Raw genomic sequence first — 11,170 nt, forward strand, 5'->3', positions numbered from 1 at the left:
AGTTGTCTGGGAGGGGGTTGATACCACTGTGGTCTCATGCTTCCAGCTGTGCTCTGATGAGCTGTGCAGCAGAAGCTGGTGCTTCCCTGATTCTGGGCAGGATGAATTTGCTCATGCACTTGTTTGACCTCTGCTTGGCTCTGTTGGGCTTTGTGGATTTGGCCCAGGTGGAAATTGGAGCAAATTTGAGCCTTTTCTGAATAACACTTGCCTTCAGAAATAGCAAGATGACTATAATCCTACAGCTGCATCTAGCCATCCACATGTATTTCAGATGGTGATTACAGTTTGGAAGTATATGTGTATATGTGTACAGGCATTAACAGCTACATTTCTGGTTTCTACGTGGAGATATTATTTGTTAGCTCTGTGCTGTAAGTACAAATAAAAGAGTAATTTTCTTTGGGCTTTGTATATACATGTGATTTGCATTTCCTATGCTTTGCACAGTTGAATACTTGGCATTTCTGCCTCAAACATAAAACTGTAAGTAATGGTGTTTTGAATTCTGTGAATTGAAAACACATAAGCTGTTATCAAAAACGCATTTGGAGAAGTGCAATCTTCTGAGTTTAGAAGCCAGGAAAACCCAGTTCTGGCCCCACTGCAGTGACAAATATGCACTTAGCTCCGTGTACTTTCTGTGGGAGTTAAACTGTATAATAACCTTACAATTATGATCTTTGAAGATGTTCTGCATTAAATATTTAGAATGGTGGAAGGAAACATTAATTCATAGAGGAGTGTACATCTCTCCTTATGCATCCTCATCAATGAAGAGCTTATTTGTGTCAGGAAGCTTTCCAAATGATGGAATTATTATGTGAACTGAGGTTCTTTCCAAAAGCTGCGATACTGGCAGAATTGAGCCCAGCTGGATGCTGATAACTTATATTTTTCTAGAAGTTTTCTTGTTAGCTTGTTGTGCATTATGTGCTCTAGAATTGCTTTGTATTATGAAAACACTGTAAACCTAGGGAATATTTTTAAAATTGACATACTATATCAGCTGGTGGCTGGTTAAGTGAGGAGAAGAAGGGAATGAAATCTGTCATTTTTCAATCATCTGTTAGATTCAGCAATGGAAAATCATTACTCTGAGGTAGTAATTGGTGGCCTGTGTAAAATGGATCTTAGTCCATTGCTCAGAATCTCACTGCACAGACGCTTGATGGCAAAACAAAGAAATACAAATCTGCTCCCTCTTTTTGCGGACGGTTTGAACCACAAGGTCAGGGGCTGCAGGCCAGAGTGTAAATGGTGCTCTTGCTACGTGAGGTAGTCTCTCAGGCCAGGGGTCCATCCCGGTGCGCATCATCTGGGGTTCTTGCTGCCCCACTCCTGTTCTCTCTCACAGGAAGGAATTATTTCTGTCTCCAGAAAGTGGTTCAAAAGCACCAAATGTTTATGCTTACATTAAAAAACAAACAAAACCCCCCAAAACACCAAAATGAGAAACAAAACAACCCACAAATGTGGGAAACATTTAAAAAACAAATTAAAAGTGTAGTCCCTGTATATTAACATACAACTTGCAGTTCTGCAGGTATATTATTCTTTTAAGGCCTGCAATGTTGTGAATGCTCCATCCCTGGCGGTGTTCAAGGCCAGGTTGGACAGAGCCTTGGGTGGCATGGTCTAGTGTGAGGTGTCCCTGCCCATGGCAGGGGGGTTGGAACTAGATGATCTTAAGGTCCTTTCTAACCCTAACTATTCTATGATTCTATAATTCTATAATGCAAAGCACTGAGGGACATTCTTTTATTGCACTCAGGTTTACATGTATCCTGGTACTATGCCTTTTGCAGTCTGGCATAATACTGCATAGAACAACCAGAAGTCTATTTTCCTATAATGTAAATTCACAAATAACAGCAGTTTAGTGTGTTTTCTTTTGTTAGCACCTCTGAGAACTTTCCATATTGAAAATTCTTTAATCTAGAATGTTAGCAAATGCTATTTATTAAAACCGTGTATTTTACGAAGACTCACAAGTCAAATATTATGTTTTAGATTTTGCAGATGTAACTTACTACATCATACAGAGACATTAAAATGGAATGGTCTATGAACAGTGATTTAACATCACTTTCTTTTGTCATACTTTATCAACCAAAATACATTCAGAATCTGTTTTTATATTTAATTTGGTCCCAATAGTAGTCTTAGTACTTGATCATTTACAATGTTATAGTTCATATCATGTAAATTTAAAGTATTTTTATTGCTTTTTTAAAAAACAATAATTCTTTTATTAGAATTTTCTTTCTCATGTTTTTTGACAGTCTAAAATTGATGTACTACGATGCACTTCTGGAAAATAAGCCAACAACTGTGGGTTTTAGTTTCAGGATGCCTGTTCATGGTTCATATGCACTCTCACATGTTTGTTAGAGGGGGTAAAGTCCTGTTTACAGAATTCTTGGTAGCACAACATTGGCCTGATACAGTTATGTTGAGACAAAGTTTGGTCTTTGTAAACATGAAGTGCAAGGCCCCATATTTAAAAATAACCAAAAGCTCAAAATAGAACCTAGGTTTTTCAAAGAAGTTCAACGCTGCTTAAAACTGCCGTAGGTTTAAAATGGGATGTAAGTAGTTTTTAAGAAGTTGCTGTTAGGTAGTACTTATTTAAGTAATAAGATTTGATTCCTATTGTTCAGGGTGGCAATAGGTCACTTACACAATCATTTCTTATGCCCATTTTGTCAGGGTCGCTCATACCAGCACCGCTGTACTGTCCCCCTCCCATCCCATGTTCATAATAGCTGAGCTTGTTTTACTGTTGGCAACTAGTATGGCTTGTGGTCACAAGGCCTGCAGTTGAATAGTTTAAAATGCAATGAGCTCATGTAGCTGACAACACGTACACAAGGAACATTTGAATACTGGCTCTGGCACAGACTTCCAGTTTAGGCACAGTTGGGATATTTAATCTCTCACCTTGCGATCACCATCTGTGAAATGAAGTAATACCTGCCTACCTGTCTCATAGGAGCACAGATGATTGACTCATGCATGTGAAGTGATACAGGAGTGCACTGAATGCACATCGGAGCCATCTGATCTCCAGATACATGGGGAATTGTTTGTGGAAAGAAACACAAAATTTTAGCAGCTGTGTTTATGTGTGTAGTGTAGTACCATTGTTAACTCCTGTAACTGAAATGAGGGATATCTATGTCAAGGTGGTTCTTGAGCCTTTCAGTGTCCTCCCGGTGACTCTGAGAAACTGGAGCCATTCCAAAAGCAACTATATTGCTTTTCAGAAATATTTTTGTAATCCCCATTGAAAGCCTCACATCTGTGCTCTCCATTCCTTAACTCTAGCTGTCTTTTGGGCTCCTTGGGCTCCTTTCAACAGGTCAGACCTGCAGCATGACAGCAACAGCAGCTGGCATGAATTTGTTGAAGTCATTGGTATTCACTGATAACCTTTAAAACAAGAAAATCACCCCGTTTGTCAAATTACACATTTTCGTGGTAGGATTTTAACAAGATTTCAAAGATGCTGCTGTCCTGTATAAAATGAGATTAATTAGTCCCCTGTTGTGTTAGGGTCACTAAAACCACAGGACTATTACTGTGTGAATTTTGTGTGCAGCATATTGTGACATACGTATTTTGCTTCTTTTAGAAGATAAAGGGAAAGCAAAACCCAACAGTTCAAGTCAGCAGTCTGGTACAGAAACGGGTCCTTTTCTTCCCAAACCTGGAGCGGCGGCAGTGGCGCCTGTAACACCTGCCTCATCTTCCAAGAGCACGAATGGAGCTGCTAACACAGTTTCTGAGTCTGAAGAGGAAAAAGCCAAAAAACTACTTTACTGTTCATTATGCAAAGTGGCTGTGAATTCCTTGTCACAACTAGAAGCCCACAATACAGGTGAGTATGCAAACAGTGCAAGTCAGTGGTGTGTTACCATCTTTAAAACAGAGTGCAACAAGCTGTTTTTCTGGCACTGTAGTAGCCACATTTCACTAAAGAATCTTTTAGTTGAAAAATCTTTCAGTTGAAACTTGTAATGGCAAGTTACAAAAACATTTCTGTTAATGACAATTTCATGTATGGTGTTTGATATTGTATTAAAGCTCTTCAATTATTCTTTTTTTAACCATCCTTCAGATACTCTATAACCTTGACAAAATCCTGTTAAGGTAACATCAAGGTCATGTTACCTAGTCAGCATCATAGAAGCATAGAATAGTTAGGGTTGGAATGGACCTTAAGATCATCTAGTTACAACCCTCTGCCATGGACAGGGACATCTCACACTAAACCATGCCAACCAAGGCTCTGTCCAACCTGGCCTTGAACATCGCCAGGGATGGAGCATTCACAGCTTCCCTGGGAAACCCATTCCACTGCCTCACCACCCTAACAGGAAAGAACTTCCTCCTTATATCCAATCTAAACTTCCCCTGTTAAACCCATTACCCCTTAGTCCTGTCACTACAGTCCCTAATCAGGAGTCCCTCCCCAGCATCCTTATAGGCCCCCTTCAGATACTGGAAGGCTGCTATGAAGTCTCCAAGCAGCTTTCTCTTCTCCAGGCTGAACAGCCCCAACTTCCTCAGCCTATCTTCATGCCTCCATAGTGAAGATCATGGTATGATCATAGAGGTTTTCGTAACACTAAGGTTTCTAATATGAGTTCTCTTTCATATTTCACCTATCTCTGGGGTTTTTCTGGCACAATTTATAGACATTTTGGATATGATTTTAGGCTGGGATCCTTAGATTTCCTAGATGTCCTAGAAGCTTTTGATTATTGGAGATTAGATATGCTCCCTTTAAAAGGCCACAAGCAGCATTCCCAGTGTGCTCTGGCTGTTCCGTGGTGTGCTGGTGGTGTAAAGCTTGTTAACAAACCAGTCAAACTGGTTTTACAGCTGTAAGCCATTGAAATGGCCAAAGCAGCCATTTTTTTCCAAATCAGAGGATACTTACTGAAATACTAGTGTTCCTAGGCAGGTTTTGAGTGATTGCTGTGGTTCCTCTCCCACTCTTGACTTACGCCTTTTTTTGTGATTCACCAGCTATATGGATTTAGGCAGAAGAACAAACATCTTGGCCATAGAGCCACACACTGCCCCCAGAGTGGAAACTACACTGACCTAAACCAGATTCATCATTAGCCCCATTCTGTGGTGATTTGAATCATTCTGTCTTGAAGACAAATGTGTTGCAGAAAGTCCCAGCATCAATGGACATAATTGTATCTTGCTGTTCATTAACTCACGAGCACCTCCTTGCCCATTAGGGTCCAAGCACAAGACTATGGTCGAGGCTCGGAATGGTGCTGGTCCCATCAAGTCTTACCCTCGACCTGGATCCCGTCTGAAGGTGCAGAATGGCAGTAAAGGCTCAGGACTGCAGAACAAGACATTTCATTGTGAAATCTGTGATGTCCATGTCAATTCAGAAATACAACTTAAACAGGTAGCTTGCATGTATCTGGGGATCCTTTGCTGATTTTAATTGCATTGCAGTATTGTAGCTGGGGTGTAGGTCTGTGTGAAGATATTTTGGTGAAAAGTGAACTTAGTGTTTCTTTTCTGTCACCCCACAACTATTTTAAGTAGTTCACTATAGGTCTAGTTCAGCTAATTGTTTCAGCTGGTAAAATGTGGGCTCAATAGCCAAAAAGCAGAGGTGGACAAGGTGTCAGTATCAATGAATAACATAGCAAATCCAGTTTTAAATGCTTCCTCAAGAGAGAGATTTGAACTCTGGTCTCCTAAATGGAAGAAATTCTAGTTTGAGGTTCCCTGATTTCCATTTTGGTGCTATTTCCATCTGCTGGGATACTTACTAATACTATATGAGAAGGAGAATGTGACTTGAATCTATTGGTTTAGGACAATCAGCAGGAGGGTAATACTGCAGATGTGTCTGAACTGTGTAGAGTAATGTTATCATTAACAGTGTAGCTGTATGAACATGCAGCTCTGCTTTGTCCGAGCCAATTAGCCCTGGGTTCAGAGCTGTGCCAATACAGATACCTAACCAGGAAGCTCTTAACAGGATGGTACTGTGCTCTGTGGATGTATTCTCTCATTCCCTTTTATTTCAGTTATCTCTAAGACAGTATTAAATTGCATGGGGTAGACATATCCCTGGATCCCGGTTCTTCCTTCAGCTAATACTGAATTATTTATATGACTGAACTTCATCAGTGAGACTGAAATTTAACTCCCGCTTCCAAATATTCCTATGACCTAGTGATTACAGCTCTGCCTGGTTCAAAGCTCCTCATGTGGAAAAATGAAATACCAACCAAAATATCAATAATTTGCAGAGCCTGTCTCGGATCACAGAACTCACTGTATTTGATTAGCTTCTGATTCTCTATTTGATGTGCTCCAAATTGTTATGTTTAATTTAGCAAAGCTCATCATTGCTCTCTCTAAAGAACCTACTTAGTCTTACAAACAGGGGGCTTAGGCATATCCTGCTGATAAATCAATTTCAAACTCAAAATTGAGGAATGTTTAAACAGGTAATTAAATGTGAGGATATTTATTTCAGCATATTTCCAGCCGAAGGCATAAGGACAGAGTTGCAGGAAAGCCTATGAAACCTAAATATAGTCCCTACAACAAACTGCAGCGCAGCCCAAGTATTTTAGCAGTAAGTATTTCCATTTCTTATCACTGTCTATGTGAATTTGTGACCCTGGGGACTCCCACCACACAGAGAAGGGAACATGACTGACCTGACGCTTCCGCAGCATTTCTCCCCCTGCAGGCTGAGTCTGCTCAGGGATCAGATTTGAAGGTAGTTATGCATTCTGTCTGCCCAGTCAAAGGCAAACAGACAGCACTGCGAGTGTTATTTACTGCTAGGAAGAAGAGAATGATCAGTGGGACAGGGAATGAACCATTGTGGCCCCGTGGAAAGGTACTGGCTCTGCTGGGCTACTGCACTGCTTCTTGAAGGCTGCAATGTATATACTCTGTCTTTCTGGGCATCTGAGATAACTCTCAGTTGTGATGGATGCAGTCAGGAAAAAGGACATAAGATGTTGAGATACAGAAATACTAACGCTTGTTCCTTGCATACAGCAAAACAGTGCTGTATAGATGTACTACTTTGCTGCAAAAGACTTATCAGGTGTTTAGGGGAGTTGACTGCCTATCTGCATGCTCAAGCTGTGTCTGTCACTGTCTATCAAAACACCTCTCCTGCATTTGTACCCCTAGACCTTCCCTTTTTGCACCCACCTACATTTCCAGGAATTCCCCAAGCTGGTTCTGCCAGTCAGCTATAGCCGGAATTCAGGCTGGCTCTAGCACAGCACAGATTGTATGTTTATTTGCTCATGACTCAGCATGTATTTTATTCATTAGGGAAAAGTGCATGCCACCTATGGCACAAAAACAATTTACAGGTTGGGAAGAGAAAGATGCAAATGTGTGTACGCAAGAGGAAGCATGTGAAAAGCCTTTAAACACTGAAATATTAATATGTCTTTGTAATTATGTAGAGGCAAATGAAAATGCTGCAGGCTTTCTCTGAGTCTCCCCATTCGATAGGTTCTGCACACACTAATCTTCTTCACTTGTGTAATACATCATTTTATAATGTATTGCATAAGGCGAGACCTCCATTAATAAAAGAAAGGCGCGAGTATCTTTGCCCCCATAAATGTGGGATTGTGGTGCAAATCATTTTCAGTGAGACTGTAGTATATATATTTCTGGTTAGCTTTTTTTCACCACAAGCACCAGCAACAATTGGAGATCCTAAACAGCAATAATTCTTTCAGAAAGAATTCTTTACGGTATACATCTTAAAAAATACTTCTGTTTTGCAAAGAGCAACTCTTCACTGGCAGGTAAAAAGCTCACTGGACCAGTGCTAGTTTCCCATCTCGACCACCCTCCTTTTCTACAGTTCATTTTTGCAAGTGGAAATTTTGACTTTTGATACTGAAGGTTTAATCATGGTTTTTTTTTTTTTAATTTCTCACACAGTTATGTTTGCATAATTTAATATTGTTCACTTGCAAATGATGCTTCCTTCAAATGTCAGTGTGACTGCCCCTACAGTTGTGTTTCTTTAAATATACAATTTAGTTGCTTTAATTGCCCTGGGAGTAAGAAGACAATGTGGGTAAAATTTCTAAACAGCTGACATGAGGCTTCTGTGAGAAACCACAGTGTGCTTTTTGTCAGGGTTTATTTTTTCCCTCAAGTAAAAATCGTCACGGGAGAGCTGTATTTACGTTGCTTTTTTGTGTGTTTTATTCCAGGCAAAACTTGCATTCCAGAAGGACATGATTAAGCCGCTGGCTCCCGCTTTCCTTTCATCTCCTCTTGCTGCGGCTGCAGCTGTATCGTCAGCTCTGTCCCTTCCTCCGCGCCCCTCTGCCTCCTTGTTCCAGGCACCTGCAATACCACCAGCTCTACTCAGGCCAGGCCATGGTCCCATCCGGGCAACACCTGCCTCCATACTTTTTGCACCATACTAATTTATTGATGTGAAGAAGAGATAACTATGGCCAGTAGGAAGAGTAAAAGACAGACAGGAAAGGGGTTGAGATTTTAAAATGTCTTTCTCTTTTGAAATGCCATCCAGCGTGACACCTCAACCAACCACACCATAAAACTCATCACTGGCGGTACTGCATTTTGGAGTCTTGACAACTCTTTCAGTCTCTCTCTCTCTCTCTCTCTCTTGTTTTAATCATGATAGAGTGATTTGCTAAAAGCTTCATTGCTCATGACATTTATACCATTAAAGATTCATGCATCTATTAATATTTTTTTTCAATGTGTATGATGCACCTTGGAGTCAAGGAACGTAAAATATTTTCCTGACAGACTTGAAAACTAGAGTCTTCCTCACTCCCATTTATGTAAATACTTCTCTGAAAACCAATGGAGTATAACCTAATGTGGAAAGAAAGGTAGATGAACCAAATGCTTGATTGTGGATAACATCTCAAAAATGCATTGCGTCCTTTGTTTGGTTTGGGTTTTTGTTTTCCCCAGCGTGCTCTTGTTGACAGGGATTGTGTACTGTCCTAGGTCCCAGTACTGGTGTATCTTGTGTAGTTCTAAAGATGTATCACGTGTCTGATTTTTATATTTTTAGTTTCTGTGCAAATGTTTGAAAGCAATGCAGCGCTGAAGCTTTTGATTATTTCTTTTGTGTCACGTTTTATTTAGAGAAATTAAAATAGAAAGCCATATAACATATAGTTAAGGTTACTACTTGTTTGCTACTTTGGTTTAACTTATTTTTGTTGTTTCCTCACTGGTGTTGCTAAGCAATGTTTAAAAAGAAAAAAAGCTTTTCAATTGCACATTACCACAGCACACATGCATTGTTGAAGAAGAGAATGGATCCATATATTTCTACGTAAATATCTTTTTCTTCATTTCTAACTAATTTTCTTTGTAATGATGCTGCATAATGTTGTGGCTCCCTAATGCAATAATGTACAGAACATAAAATATTTATAATTGACTGTATTCTCTGTTTACTGAATATATTGAAGTAATGTCCCACCTATCTTATTACTTCCCCAACCCTTTTATAAAGGTGATATCAATATGCAGTACTCAGACTGAAGTCATTATGTGATATTGGGGACAACAGGTGGAAGAAAGAAAAAAATAGAATTAACTTTTAGATCATCTTTATCTGCAATCCATAATAGTAAAATGTCTGTGTATTTTTTTAAATGTACCTTTTCAATAAAATGATAAGAAAAATACAAATTTCTTGTGTTTATTAACCAGTACAAAAGAGAGAAGGTTGGAACAAACAAATTTAGCTACAGGAGTCTTCAGGAGCAGACAAAGCATTAGAGTTGCAATAAAGTATAATTACAGAACCTGCATTTGCTTCCCTTGTGTTTTAACGTCTTTTCCTTGCTACATGCTGTTACAGCCTTTATTGGTGCTTTTTGCATTAAGACTGTAAACATTCACTACGTTGGAGATTCAGAAGAAGGAGCAGTAGAGCCAGGTGGGTGATTATGGTTTTATTATTGCACCACCCAAATGCTACAACATGGTTATGCCATCTCTGATGGAGATTGAGGATTAACTTTAAAACCAGCCTGGGCATACCTGAGACTGAAAGCAGGTCACTTTGGTGCCAAAACTTGCTCTGAAGTGTGGGCAAAATAGACAGCTGCTTGACGTAGCAGGCTTTGAAGGCAGGTGTTCGGGGAAGCTTTGAAATTGCCTTTTTTTGCTGCTGAAAAGCTTGCTCTGTTCTGTAAAATTCTTTTTTTTTTTTTTCATTAATACAAAGTGAAAAGTGAAGAGTACAAGAGTAAAAAGACAACTGTAAGGCTGTTAGGGTTAACACAAAGCCAACAGGGCCATTACATATCCACAAAGACTGAGGAATAAAAATTGCAGGAACTTTATAGTAGAGAATTTACAGACCAACATATACCTCCTAGTTGCAACATATTAGAGCCCTTTTTATGCAGGTGTAATTCTGCCCAAGTCCCACTTTTCAGTGGAGCAGTCAAGTGTGCTGTAAGAGGGTAATTCTCTGGAGAGTCACCTACCAAGGGGGAGGTAATGGAGTCCAGCCTTTTAGCATTCTCTGGGGAAGTAGATACAGTTGTATTAATTCTGCAGACTGTGAAGGGAAGAGTACAAGGTGGTATGGATAGACACTGTTCCATGTGCATCTATTTGTGTCTGATTTTGTAAGTCGTGTTTTTCATCCAAAATGAGATGGGTTTACAGAACTGTGTCTTTTAATTGGTTCTTCAGGAAACGAGAGTTGTCTGTGTTGTAAAACACTGTTTTACCTGCTTTTATAACCTGCTGTCGGTGTGAGAAATTGAAAACAATTACAAGTTTCTGCAATTGAAAATTTTCCTATATAAGAATACAGAAAACCTGTACTAAGGAGGGCACCAGCCAGGGGTGTGTGGATTTCTCAGATACCTGATTATTTTAAAGTGTATCTTACACTGGAGAAGTATTTAGGTCGCTAAGAGTGAAAGAATGTGTCATGTCATTCAGCAATGGGAGGAATTGTGAAACACAAGGAGCTAAAGGGCTATGATTGCAAGCCAGGGAAGACTCATGTTCAGATTCATATTCAACACCCTTTGTACTCTTTACTGTGTTAGACTTTGTGTACTGTAACTCTGCTTGCCACCAAACTTAGGTCCATGACATGCACGACTGA

General features: G+C 39.7%; 1 protein-coding gene across 16 annotated transcripts in view; it reads left to right on the plus strand.

Moving 5' to 3' along the window:
- ZNF385B (zinc finger protein 385B) overlaps positions 1-9,740 on the plus strand; it is a 168,031-nt gene extending 158,291 nt beyond the window's left edge. For 10 of the 16 annotated variants that reach the window (XM_065670213.1, XM_065670212.1, XM_065670210.1 and 7 more), the window contains 4 exons: positions 3,638-3,883; positions 5,262-5,440; positions 6,530-6,631; positions 8,256-9,738. In XM_065670213.1, the coding sequence (XP_065526285.1) occupies positions 3,638-3,883; positions 5,262-5,440; positions 6,530-6,631; positions 8,256-8,474 (746 nt within the window). In that variant the 3' untranslated portion in view covers positions 8,475-9,738. Of the gene's footprint in view, positions 1-3,637; positions 3,884-5,261; positions 5,441-6,529; positions 6,632-8,255 lie in introns of all 16 variants that reach the window. The other 6 variants (XM_065670208.1, XM_065670207.1, XM_065670204.1 and 3 more) reach the window with 3 other exon arrangements.
- The last annotated feature ends 1,430 nt before the right edge of the window (positions 9,741-11,170 follow it).

This window comes from Lathamus discolor, chromosome 3, assembly GCF_037157495.1.
Source record: "Lathamus discolor isolate bLatDis1 chromosome 3, bLatDis1.hap1, whole genome shotgun sequence".
NCBI classification, from domain to species: Eukaryota; Metazoa; Chordata; class Aves; order Psittaciformes; family Psittacidae; genus Lathamus; species Lathamus discolor.